General features: G+C 35.9%; 1 protein-coding gene across 1 annotated transcript in view; it reads left to right on the forward strand.

Moving 5' to 3' along the window:
- Positions 1-14,223, forward strand: part of MOXD1 (monooxygenase DBH like 1) — an 82,571-nt gene that overhangs the window by 63,891 nt on the left and 4,457 nt on the right. Inside the window, exons 8-10 of the mRNA XM_060030528.2 lie at positions 761-952; positions 2,504-2,563; positions 6,377-6,519. Coding sequence (XP_059886511.2) covers positions 761-952; positions 2,504-2,563; positions 6,377-6,519 — 395 coding nt within the window. The remainder of the gene's footprint in view (positions 1-760; positions 953-2,503; positions 2,564-6,376; positions 6,520-14,223) is intronic.

A 14,223-nucleotide genomic window follows, 5' to 3' on the forward strand; every position in this document is an offset into this window, starting at 1 on the left:
TGTTTTCTCCATGATTCATTTTCATTTTTTTCTCATTTTCTCTGATTTGTAGTTGCCTTCCCTTCTTTAACCAAAGAGCCAGAAAAACTAATATAAAAATACATATTGGATAAGAGAAAACCATATATAAGTATTTCATAATGGCTGCTTCCATTTTTAGTTCTTTTTCCTTGAATTAAAGTATTTCGACATGGTTAGTATTCCTTATGAATTATAGGATATTGTGGTTGTAGACAGTGTGGCAGACTGGTGGAGTGGAAAGATTGTGCTCTTCTGAGTTATTTAAGCCATTTAGACCATGAATTAAATTGCCATGACATCAACCACTAGCTGTAGGACCATGAGCATTTCATTTAATTTCACTCTCCCAGTTCAGTTTTCTTATCTGGAAAAGTGGGAATAGATTCTCCTTTTAAGAGTTTCAATGTGCAAGCTACCAACATACTGGAATCTTTCTGCCAGGAGCTTTGACTGCTTTCCTACCTACTAAAAGAAGAAAGAAGAAAGATAATATTTAGAAGTGGTCCAGTTGGTCCTCAGCAAGCATTAGTTCCTTTTCTTTTCTCCCAGCCAGTATTGCTTCACAAAGATATCATTGCTAGGTATAAGTCAGGAAAAATCCAAATTCAAAATGTCTGGCAGCTCATGCATTCACTCAAATTGTGTAAGCGTTTCTTCTCAGTTGTCTCTACAAGTCTGTTTTAAGGTGAACTGTCTGAGCTTATTTGGGCTAATCAGGCCTCCCCTGTGTCCCCTGTAGGCTTTGGAAGTTGAAAAGCCAAGTGGCATCCACGTGTTTGCTGTTCTGCTCCACGCTCACCTGGCAGGCAGAGGCATCCGGCTGCGTCATTTTCGCAAAGGGGAGGAAATGAGATTACTCGCTTATGATGATGATTTTGACTTCAATTTCCAGGAGTTTCAGTACCTAAAGGAAGAACGAACAATCTTACCAGTATGATTGTTTTGTTCTTTTTCACTGAATGTCATCAGAGTCCTGAGACGTAGGTCTGCTGAGAATTAGCCAGGTTTCTACTGGTGAAATAACTCGCTCGTCCATATCCTCAAAGCCACCCACGTGGCTGTCGCACAAGCCACATGGAATGTGTTTGCTCTGTTTTCCCAAACTGAAACTCATTTTTCTTACTATTCCCAGGGGCAACTCAAGTTGTTGATTTACAAAGAAAATAAAAACTTGGGTTTTGTGCTGTAAGCATCTTTTTTTGTTTGTTTGTTTGTTTTTTACTTGACTCCCCAGTTAACGATCCTTTGGCTTGCAGTTCAGGTAACGGTAAGATCAGAAGTTTGCTTTCACCATAAGATAGTTTTTGGAAGTTTCATTTCAGTAAAAATGAATATAAGGTAATTCTTTCATTTGGCAAAGATATTTGGACATAGCTAATTATTCTATTGTGTGTAATCCAGCTTGCAACAGTACTTGGGGTTCTAGTGGAAGGACACAGAAGAGGATTTTATGTTTTATAATAATGAAGAATTTAAAAAATTTTATGATGCTTCATTTTGTCAGATTTTTTGTTTAATGGCCAACAAGCTCAATAGTTATATAAATTCCTACCCTTATTCTCTTCTTAAAAGTCAGGTACTTATACTAGTTATGAAGTGAGAGTAATAGCAATATCTTTCCTACATGCAGAAATTCCCTGATACACCCTGAGAGTAGGAAGATGAAATTTGAGAAACAGTGATCTCAAGATTCTTAAGGACTACCCTCCATTTTATGGTGTTGTCTTGTCTTGGGACTCTCCACCCAGTTTTATTGGGTTATCTCCTTGTGACACATACGTGGTGTGCCATAGGTAGGGTATAAATATGTTGAGCTACTGATCTCTGGGCTCTCGGAATATCTAGGCAGGGAGGACAAATCTGGGGGCCATTACCCAGAGCTCACTCCCTCTGATGAATAGCCTGTCCACTCACCTGACTGGGGAGCCATAAAAAATTATTTTCATTATGTGCAGAACTGTTCAAAAGGTTGGAAAGTACGGGAAAAATAAATTACTAGTAATTTGCCTCATAAATCTGTTTTAAGAAAATGAATACCTAAGGACCTTTAAAGAAAATAATGTAGATGAGGAGATAATCACAATAACTAGTATCTGTGGCTAACTTTTATGAAGTGTTTTATCTGCACTAAGAGCTAAATGTGTGCTCTGTCATGTAATCTCCCAACAACTGTGCAAGATAAGTGCTATTTTTATCATTATTTTTTAGTTGAACAAATTGTGCCCAGTTGAGTCATTTCCGTACCTAGGTCATGCAGCTAGAACATGGTGGAGTCTGGCTTGAACAAAGAGAGCCTTATTTGTTTCTTTGTTTGCTTATTATATGAGCAAACCTAGAATTTAATAGATCAAAGGTCTTCTTATGAATCAAAGTACTCAATGCATGCATTCATATAGCAAATTAAACTGTTGGTTTACAAATGTATTAGATAAATAGAACAACATGAAACTCCAATCTGAAAGCTTCTACTTTTATGTTTTAGGGAGATAATCTAATTACTGAGTGTCGCTACAACACAAAAGATAGAGCCCGGATGACTTGGGTAAGAAGAATTTTATTATTATTAAAATTTATTTGTGGAGGAGGAGGAATAAACTTTGATCTTAGAAGAGAAATAAGTGAAAAGCATTCACATTTGGAAGCAAAATTCCTGAATGTCTTGAACATGAATCATCATAAAAGTAAAATCAGAGCTGTTTTAGCATTTTATCAGATTAACTAATGATACTTTGGTAATATTTGCAGTATAATTTAGTGACCCCTTCAGGAAAAGCTATCCTTAGTCTTTCAGTTTTTCCTCACCAAATATTATTATAAAGACCTGTGGTCACTAATGACCATGCGCGTGAGTCTGGACTTAGATGAATCGAGACTTCAAAAGGAAGAATAAATTCCATGACCTTAGCGCTTCTGACCCAAAGAGAAATCTGGTCCCAACAGATTTACTGGGGAGTTCGGCCACACATTCAAGAAATAAATCACTCATGCCTTCCTCGGTCTCTTCCAGGGAGCACAAAAAAAGGGGGAACACCTTCTACCAACTCATTTTAGGAAGTTAGCATAAGCTTAATACTGAAACTTGATATGGGCAATACGAGAAAGGTCCACAACATGCACCAGAGGGAAGTAACTTTGACAAAGTATCGACAAACCAAATCCAGCATTATATAAAACTGTTAGGACTGATTTGGCCTTAACTAAGGAATGTAAAATTGGTTCAAATTAGAAAATACACTAATGCCATTATACATTAAGAGATCGAAGGAAAAAGACTTATGATCACTTCAACAGGGGCAGAAAAAGCATTCATAAAATTTGTCAGTCATGGGGGGAATAAAGGACATTTAGCAAACTAGGAACAGGAGAGAATTACCTTAACCAGATAAACATTAGCTGTGAAAAATCTATAGCAAATATCAAACTAAGTGAAATGCTAGAAGTAATTCTTTAAAGTCAGGAAGAAGACAAGGATGTTTATTATCACTGGTTTTATTCAATGTCGTAGTAGAAAAGAAAAAAATGAGATATAAAGATCAGAAAGGAAGAAGCGAAGAAATAAAACATTATTTACAGATATTGTAATTTTCCACATCAAAACCTCCCCCAAACTGATAAATCTAAAGTTATTTGTATTTTAGTGTATGATAAATTATATCAAGAAAATTCAATTTAAGGCTATAAATCCTATAGAAATAAAATAACATTAGATGTGTTTGATCTCTATGGAGAAAATTATTAGTCATTATGTAAGACATTAAAGATCACCTAAAGAAATTAAGAGATACTGTGTTCATGGATAGAAAAGCTCAGTGAAACAAAGATAATCTTTTTCTTTTTCTTTTTTTTTCTTTTTAAATTGGTTTATAAATTTGATATAATTCCAGTAAAGAAAGATCAGAGAGATTTTATGATTTGGGGTTTTGGTGTCTAACTAAGAAATCTTCACCTAGCCAAAGGTTTTCTATTTTTTTAAAAAAAATTTCTAAAAATGTTATTAGCTTTTACACAGAGCAAGTTTATTGTAAAATCTACATAAAAGAGCAAAGCGTTAAGAATTGGCAAGACACTACTAAAAGGAACAAGATGGGAAACAAGCTACTAGATTTGATGACTTATTTTAAAGCTATGGTGATTAATAGTGTGGTTTGGGTCCAGAGTTGGAAGAGTGGACCGGAATAGGGATCCTGGAAACAGACCTACAAACCCCCTGTATGGAAACTTGGTTTAAGATCAAAATGGCATTCAGATAAGTGGCAAAGGATGGACTTTTTCATTAAAGAATTACTGGCACAGTTGGGTATCCAGATGACAAAAATAAAATTACATCTTTATCTCCCACAATGCACAAAAAAATAATTTCTAGGGAGATTAAACATTAAAATGTGAAAAACAAAATATTAAAACCACTAGGAGAAATATATATAAATATAACTTTAGTACTTTGGGGTAAGAACTTATTAAACAGAACATAAAAAGTGCAAACTATAAATTAGAAGATTGATGAACTTGATTACCTTAACACTTTTGGTTACCCAAAAAACACTATTAAGTGAAAAGATAAGTTCTAAACTGAAAAAAAAAATTGCAATACACAAAGCATTAGTATCCAGCATATAAAATAAATTCTATAAATCCATAACATAAGACAAACATACAATAGAAAAAAAGCAGAAGTGTGTCCCTCACTGGACATTGCCATCGGTGTCAAGGAATGACCCACTTAAAGTTATACTCTCTTCAGTGGGGCAGCCAGCAGCCAATGACTGGTTGATGTGAGCATACAAAAGCCCAATTCCCTTCCTACAATTTGGTATAACTCTGAATAGCCAACCCAGCTCAGGAACAAATTAAATATATTTACTGAGGTGTCAGCTGCACTGAGGAGATCAGCTTCTCCTTTTGCCCAATCCTGCATCAAGTGCAAAGCATTCTGTTTTGCAGTTTGTAAAATCATTGCATATTAACCACTACATTAATGTATAACTATGAACAACACTACTATGTTTTTCACCTTCACTTTTGAAAGGTAGATGATTTGCTGGATACAGAATTTTTGATTAATTTCTTTTTCTCCGGAGCACTTGAAAATGTGATTCCAATATCGTTTTATTACTTCCATCATTTATGATGAAATGTCAGTTGTTCACTGTATTACTGTTCCCCTATATGCAATGTATCGTTTTTCTTTGCCGCTTTCAAGATTTTCTCTTTGTCTTTTAGCAATATGACCATGATGTGTCTAGGTATGACTGTCTTCATAATTATCTTTGGCATTTATTGAGCTTCTTGGGTCTGTAAGTTAATGTTTTTCACTAAATTTGGGAGGATTTCCACCATTTTTTTCAAATATTTTTTTCTATTCTTTTTTTCTCTTCCCTCTCATTCTGGAATTCAAATTACATACATGGAACATTTAATATTATCTTACAGATCTCTGAGGTGTTTTCACTTTCTTTAGTCTTTTTTCCTCTGTTCTTTGGGTTGGGAAATTGCTATTGATCTTCAAGTTCACGGCTTCCTTCCTCTGCCATGTCAAGTTGCTCTCGACCTCATCCTGTGAATTTTTAATTTAGTTATAGTACCTTTCAACTCTAGAATTTCTATTCGGTTCTTTTTTCTAATGTCTTCCTTTGTCTGATGTCATTCCTTATTTGTTCACTCATTTTTCACATATTTACCTTTAATTATTTGAACATCTTTCTTTAGCTCTTTAAATATATTTATGTCTGTTTTTAAGTCTTTGCTGAATCCAGCATCCATGTCCTCTCACAATTTATTTCTACTAACTTTTTGTCCTGAATACAGATCATAGTTTCCTGTTTCTTTTCATGTTTAATAACTCTTGGTTGAGAATTGGACATTGTTGTAGCAACTCCAGATGCCGTTCTTCTTTTTTAATTAGTACCTAATTTACTACTTAGATTCAAACTGTGAACTGTGCCTCCCCTGTGGTATGCAGCTGCTGATGTTTATACACATGACAGCAAGATTATGGAAAACTCAGTGCAATCAGGCAAAGATTCCATCACATTGACCGATCGGTATCTTGTTACTGAACATCCTCTGAAATGTTCACTGTGGTGAGAAGTTTACATCACATACTCTGAACTTTGAGGACATTATTAAGTTATTTAAGAAAGGCAGCTTTTAAAGAGATGGAAATAACTTTATTAATCTTTAACTGTGCCACTATCTTTTGAAAAACCCAATTGGCCTTTAAGTGATGATTTTTCAGCTTTAAGGTTTATGACGTTTCAATACGGGAAGAAACTGCATAACATTTGCAGCTTGTGTTCTGTAAGTGTCAGAGTTGGTGGAACATATACGTTTCTAAATAAAGTATCTCCATTTTCAGGGAGGATTAAGCACCAGGAATGAAATGTGTCTCTCATACCTTCTTTATTACCCACGAATTAACCTGACTCGATGTGCGAGTATCCCAGACATTATGGAGCAACTCCAGTTCATTGGTGTTAAGGAGATCTACAGGCCAGTTACGTAAGTAGTAAACGGATTTCATGGTAGGGGTAAGGATGGGCTTTATTTTCAGAGTAGATTCATCACCATGGTATGGGATTCCTTAATGTGCTGTTCTATTTGATTATTTTCAATTGGGGAGTCCAAGGGACCTTCTTGCTTGTTATGTCCAGGGTCCTTGAGACTACTCTTAGGTTCAGTAGTTTTCTAGGAAGACCTAAAGGATTCAGCTTATAGTTGTACTCATGACTAATATTTATTACAGTGAAAGAATATAAGGAAAAATGAACAAAAGGAAAAGGCACATGAGGTAAAGTCCACAGGAAACCAAATGCAAGCTTCCAAGAGACCTCTCCTAGTGGAGTCACACAGAGTGTGCTTAATTCCACCCACGTCAAATTATGACAACATATATGAAGTGTTGTCAACTGGAGAAACTCATTAGAGGCTCAGTGCTGAGAGTTTCTATTGGGGGCTGGTCACATAGGTGCCCTCTGCTTAGCAAATACCAAAATTCCAGACTCCCAGAAGGAAAGCAAGTGTTCAACATAAACAGCATCATTCGTACAGACAATCTAGGTACAGTAAGTTACTCTTATCATTTGGAGAAAGTTTTATGTCCTATAGGAAATTGTTTGCTATTTAAGTTCCCTGATGCCAGCCAAAGGTCAGCCTTCCAAGCAGGTGTTCCTAAGGATGGCAGTCTCACGCCTTCTGTGTTAACTCTTTGTGCATAATTGCGTATAATAGAAATGACTTAGGATAAAATTATAAACAAGAGAAATATCATTCCTGCTCCCTTGAGATTGTGTGCAAGAGTGGGGAAGAGGTAATAAGCAAATAAACAACATAATATAAAATTTCAGATATTAAAAGATGTTACGAAAATAATCAAGACAGTGAAGGAAGTGTATAGTTGTTCTCAGTAGGGTGGTCAGAGCTTCTCTTGGGAGGTGTCTTAGTCCATTTGGACTCATTACTGCCATAGACAGGGTAGCTTATAAACAACAGAAAATGTATCTGTCACTGTTCCAGAGGCTGAGAAGTCCAAGATCAAGATTCTGGCAGATTCAGCATCTGGTGAGGACCCACTTCCTCACAGACAGCCACCTTCTCACAGTGACCTCATGTGGGAGAGGGTCAAGGGAGCTTTCTCAAGCTGCTTCTATAAGGGCACTAATCCCATGTATGAGGACAGAGCCTCCCAAAGGCCCCACCTCCTAATAATGTCACCCTGGACATTAAGATTTCAACATGTGAATTTCGGAGGGTGGCGGAACACAGATATTCAGACCATAGCAGGAGGTGATGTTTGAGCAGAGACCCCAGCGATCAGGAGCCAGTCAAAGAAAGATATGCAAGTATACTCTTCAGGGAGAAAAGCCAGTATAATGGATGTTGGGTATGAGGTTAGCATGTTCAAAGAACAGCAAGAAGGTGAGTTTGGCTGAAGCAGAGCGAAATTTGGCAGAGAGTAGGTGACGAGGTCTAAGAGCAAGTGGGACCATATAGTGTAGAACTTTTCAGGCAACATAAGGACTTTGGGTTTTAAGTGTGAAGAGAAGCTATTATAAGGTATAGGGTATTATGAATGTTAATTTAGCTACTGCATTGAGAAGGGACTCTAGGAGGGCAAGACTGGAAAGAATCATATCTACCTGGAGACTTGTGATTGTCCAGTTGAGAGGTGAGGGTGCCTTGGACCAGGATGGTGCCAATAGTGTTTATAAATGGTTCCAATCAGGTTAGCTTTTGAAGGTAGCACTCTCTGGACTTGTCGATTGACTGCATCTCTGGGAGATGGTGAGGGAAAGAGAAGAGTAAAGGGAAAGTAAGGATATGTGAATGGTGCAGGGAAACATGTTTGAAGAAGAAATGGAGAACTATTATTAATTAATTATTATTATTAATATTAAGGTTGATGTAGAATAAAAGGATTTTATCCATTCTTAGTAGTGCCACAAAGAATTAGGGTGGCTCGTAGAAATTTTGAAGTGTAGATTTTATTTTAATATAAGGAAGTATTTTCTAATGATTAGGATTTTCCAAAATGAAAAGGACTGATGTAATTAGGCAAAAGATACACATAGAGTTTTGAGGGGGTGTATTTAAGGAGAGCTTAAATAAACTCTTAATGAGGATGTGGTAAAATGCAGATCTGAAGGAGAATATAATTATGGTCTCCTTTTTTTTTTTTTGTGGTACGCGGGCCTCTCACTGCTGTGGCCTCTCCCGTTGCGGAGCACAGGCTCCGGACGCGCAGGCTCAGCAGCCATGGCTTAGGGGCCCAGCCGCTCCACGGCATGTGGGATCTTCCCAGACCGGGGCACAAACCCGTGTCCCCTGCATCGGCAGGCGGACTCTCAACCACTGTGCCACCAGGGAAGCCCTGGTCTCCTTTTTGTTCCAAAATTTTATAGGGATTATAAATTAGGAACTAAAAACACTTTTATTTTTAAATTAAACCTGCTAGTCATAGATATGTTCTACTGAGTTCTTATCCAGACAACCCAATGACCAGTAGACAATAAGTCTGTATCTACTAAAATACAAATAACAAAATGCTGGTGTAAATTAGGTTGTAGGTTATGAAGTATTTTCACATACATGAGTTCATTTAATTTATTTTCACACAATTCCAATAGGTAGAGCAGTATTTGCAATCCCAGCTTAGAGGAGGAAATGGAAGCTATGAGATTAAAAATCTGTTCAACCTCATAGAGTACATACTAAATGGGGGAGCTGGGGTTTGTATTGTGGTTGCTGATATATGTGCCTTTTTGTTCACAATCAATAACTACATTGCAAATAAGTAAATAAAATATCAATAAAAATCAAAACAGCACATAAAACATCATTCTAAAAACAATAGGATGTAGTCTTGTCTTTAAAATATTGAGATTATATTGTTTCTTACTAAGACTTAAGTAGGTTTTTTTTCCCTTTAGAATATTTTTAACGTATTGACTAGAAACTTTTCCTAATCAAGAGAATGTTGGAGTGAATGTTGGATGAACATTCAAAACCATGTATTTACAAGATGAATGAAACGTGTTCTGTGGTCCAGTTATTTTCTTTTGTGTTCAACTTGTGTGAAGTCTCTGAAACACTCAGCTCCTGTGTCCCAACGAGTTCTGTCAGTGTCCGCACGTTTGGTCTCCTTCAGGAAATATTGAAGTTGGGATTTTCATCACTTCTCAAGACAGGGAGGGTTGCTTCAAAGAACAAGGCCAGTTTTGAGATGTTATTGCCCACATAAAACCATTTAACTACATGTTTAAATATAGTTATTCTTCAAAAATATGAGTGAAAAAGAGCCTCTGTTATAAAATACATGTTTGGACTTTAAATCAGACTTTCAAGTCTAGTTCGTCATCACACTGACATAAATATCATTAAAGGCCAAACCAACAAGGTTCTGGTGAAAAGATCAGAAAGAGAGAAATGGTTTGAGTGCTTTTTTTCTGTTTTGCTTATAAGAATATCGCTAATTTGGTTTTAGGACACAATACTAAACAGGGATATTATATAACATATAACCTAGAATCTCCTATTTTTGCTTTTAATATAAGGACTATTTAGGTGTCCAGTTTTTTTTTAAACATTCTGTAGCAATTCTAGGATTAAAGGATGCATTGGTGGAAAGATAGAGACAAGTACATCCTGTCTCAGGAATTGTCTGTTTTGGGGGATGCAGTTTTTCTCTGCCTCCTACAGATCTGGCAAGACTTAAGGAAAAACAAAAAACTCCCAAAGATCAGATAACAGAGTAGACAATGAGCTCAGATAAATTTGTATTCTCTGCTGCACCATACATCACCACTGTCTGTGTGGTTCCAGTGAGGTTTATGTGATGGAAAGTTCCTGCCTTATTTGTTCTATTTCTTAAAAAAAAAAAAATCAAGAGAGGTGTTTGTATTTTTCTTTGCAGGAAAAAAATTACTTTATGTTGATAAGGTGTAAAAGTCACACAGGCTTTATTATAGAGTTTAGGTAATGCGGAAAAAGGTTTTAAAAAAGAGGACGGGGCTTCCCTGGTGGCGCAGTGGTTGAGAATCCACCTGCCAGGGCAGGGGACAGGGGTTCGAGCCCTGGTCCGGGAAGATCCCACATGCTGTGGAGCAACTAAGCCCATGCACCACAACTACTGAGCCAGCACTCTAGAGCCCGCGAGCCACAACTAGTGAGCCCACATGCCACAACTACTGAAGCCCACGCACCTAGAGCCCATGCTCCACAGCAACAGAAGCCACCGCAGTGAGAAACCCGCACACCTCAATGAAGAGTAGCCCTCGCTCACCGCAACTAGAGAAAGCCCACGCACAGCAAAGACCCAACGCAGCCAAAAATAAATAAATTGAAAAAAAAAAAGAGGACGAAAGCAATCACCCCAAATTCTGTTAGAAATAAGCAACACTAACATTAATGGAATGTCATTACAGACATTTTTCTATGTAGGTATTGATATGAAGATGAATAGAGTAGCATTAGAAAGATTATAATTTGTGCACTGCTTTAAACAAAAATATTAAAATTTAATTTTGTTTCAATTTATCAGAAGAAAAAGAAACTAAATCAAAATTGAATAACTGTTGAACAAATAAACATTGCTATTGTTTTTAACTACAAGAGATAATATTGTATAAAGGAGCTCTCAAATGTTGAGAAAATAGATCATAAAAGATATTAACACATTTTTTTAAAAAACATGTTTCAGTTTTAGATCATAAAGATGAGGACATTCACATTTTCTCCCAACCTCCCTTTTGTACCTCCAAATATGTATTATTTATATTAGAATTTTTGTATTCTCAAGATTTTAAATTTTCACATTTAATTCTAAAACATAATTTCCACAATATTTAATGCAACTTTTATAGATTCAGTGACAATCCCTAATCTTTATATGATGTCTGCATTTCTGAGTTCTTTAATTTGATTCCTCAGGGTTTTGTCCTCAAGTTGCTTAATCAAGAAGGGCTTCCATGTGCCCTGAGTTCCTTTATATTTGAAAATTTCTGCATTTATATTTGGGCAGCATATAATATTTTGGGGTCTTAGGGTTTTTTCCCCCTTTGGAGATGTCTTTGGATGAATGGGCTCATTCTTCCTCTACCTGGAGAATTCATAAGTTAAATTGAACATATTTCAGTGTTGAGCATATGAATCAAATTTTCCCGAAACACAAAGTGTTCTTTCAGTACATATATTCACTTCTTTTTTTTTCATTTCAAGGGAATTTTATCTTATATCTACAGACTTTTTTCTAATCTATTTGGGATTTTTCTCAAGCTTCTTCCCATAATTTTTCAGAAGTGCTCTTCTGCTCTCTGTTTTTTCTCACTTATTTGGTACTAATTTTTTTGTCTTAAGTTTATTTCCTTTAGTCTGCTATCCCTCTTTTCATCTCATTGTGTTGTTTTATCATCTTGTATTTGAGCTCTTGTTTAATTGAATTCATGTTCTTATTAAATAAACTTACAGCGTGAAACACTTGAGGGAATTCTCTCCAGTATAATTGATTTATATCTTCCTCTAGAGTTGATTTTTTCTGTCTCCTTATATGAAATGTGATATAATTTCCTTTCACCCTAAGTTTGCATGGTTGTTTGTCATTTCTTGCTTACGCTGAGCCAGTTCTGTTTAAAACTTCTCTTTGCTCTGGTAAAACATAGGTGAATTTTTACTACCTTCCAAGCAAATCTGAGAGAGCCTTCTTTCTCTCCACACCACAGTTTGAAGTTTGGGTGATGTGTTTTTATGTACTTCCTTTTCTGTATTTTGAGGGTAAAGCGCTGTGTGTGTAGAGGTGGGACTCTATATCACAATGCATGGGTTATTCCTTCCTCAGATTTTATTAAAAATCTATTAGAGGATGTTTACTAAGTGGTTAGGGCTGAATGCCTTTCCATAAGGGAATGTCCCAGGCCTTATATCATGCTGTCAAATCTGTTGCAGCTCTCAAGCTTTTGCTTCCATCAGGGAGATTCAGCTTTACTGGGTGCTTCCCAGCATTCACTGGCTCAGGGAGTGTCCAGAGGATTAGGAGTTGTGCCTCGTTAAGTCAGATTTCCTGGTTTCCTTCTGTAGCAATTTGATTGGTAAAGTATATACTGTGTCTTTTCTGTTGGTTTGTTATGTTTTTTATTTTTTTTTAAGTCAAATTGCTTGAGGTAGAACATACATACAATAAAATGCCCCTATGGTTAAGTATACTGTTCTAAAGTTTTCTCAGATGTGTACCCCTGTTTAACCACATCACAAATGAGATATAGAGCATTTTCATCACCGCCAAAACTTCTCTCACACCTCTGGAGACAATCCCCCCTCCACACAAAGCTCCAGGAAACCAGGAAACTGCTTTGTCACTATCTATTGGCTTTGATCTTTTCTAGATTTTATGAAAATAGGATAAGATGGTATATACTATTTTGTGCCTGGCTTCTTTAACTTGCAATGTTTCTGAGATTCATCTACACTGATGAATGTATACTGAGATTCATATATATACATGAATATATACGTATGTATGTAGCAGCAGTCCTTTCCTTTTTATTGCTGAGTAGTATTCTCCAGTGTGTATATACCCAAATTCATTTATTGATTCACCAGTTGAAAGACATTTGGATTCTTTCCAGCTTGTGGCTATTATGAAGAAAGCTGCTATGAACATGATTGTGTTCATCCTTGTATGGACATATGTTTTCAATTTCTGCGTTAACATCTAGTGGTGGAATCCCTGGATTGTACACTAAGTTTATGTTTACTGCATAAGACTCTCAAAATGTTCTCCAGAAGAGCGTACCTTCTTACATTCTCACCAGATTAATAAGATCTCTTACTGCTTAACAATCTTCCCAATGTATTTTGTATTTTCCAGATTTTAAATTTTATCTATTTTAATGTGTATGCAGTGGTATCTTATTGTAGTTTTATTTTCCATTTCCCCGTGACGCATGATACAGAGCCTCTTTTCACATGGTTATTAGTCATTTATATATGTTCCTTCATAATGGTTCAAATTCTTGTCCATTTAATTGGGTTACTTTTTAAAAAATTATTGAGTTGTAAGAGTCCTTCATAATTTTAAAGAGTTCTTTATACTTTGGATATAGATCTTTGTCAGGTATACGTTTGCAAATAATTTTTCCCAGTCTGGCTTGATTTTACTTTTTCAACTGTATTTTTTGAAGTCTGTTTTATCATTTTTGGTTTGTTTTGTGCTTTTGATATCCCACGTAAGAAATTGCTGCCTGCCCAAGGTTGTGAAGATTTTCTCCTGTTTTTTTTCCTAAAAACTTTATAGTTTTAGCTTTAGGTTGATGATCCATTTTGAATAATTTTTTGTGTGTCGTATATGCTGAGGTTCATTGTATTTCACACAGATATCAAGTTGTACAAGAACCATTTGGTGAAAAAAACTACCCTTTTCTTATATAATTACTCTGGAAGGTTTGCTGAAAATCATTTCACCATATACTGACAATTTCTGGACTCTGAGTTCTGTTTCATTGTGGTACATGTTTAGCTTTACTATAATACCACACTCGATTATTATTATAGTTTTATAGTAAATCTTGAAATAAGAGTGTGTAACGTGTAAGTCTCCAAACTTGTCATTTTTTTCTTTTTCCAAAATTATTTTGGATAGTCTAAGTTTATTCCATATTTGTGTATTTTTAAATCAACTAGTCAATTAAATTAAGCTTACACAGGAAAATTACT

Source organism: Delphinus delphis, chromosome 14, assembly GCF_949987515.2.
Source record: "Delphinus delphis chromosome 14, mDelDel1.2, whole genome shotgun sequence".
Classification (NCBI taxonomy): domain Eukaryota; kingdom Metazoa; phylum Chordata; class Mammalia; order Artiodactyla; family Delphinidae; genus Delphinus; species Delphinus delphis.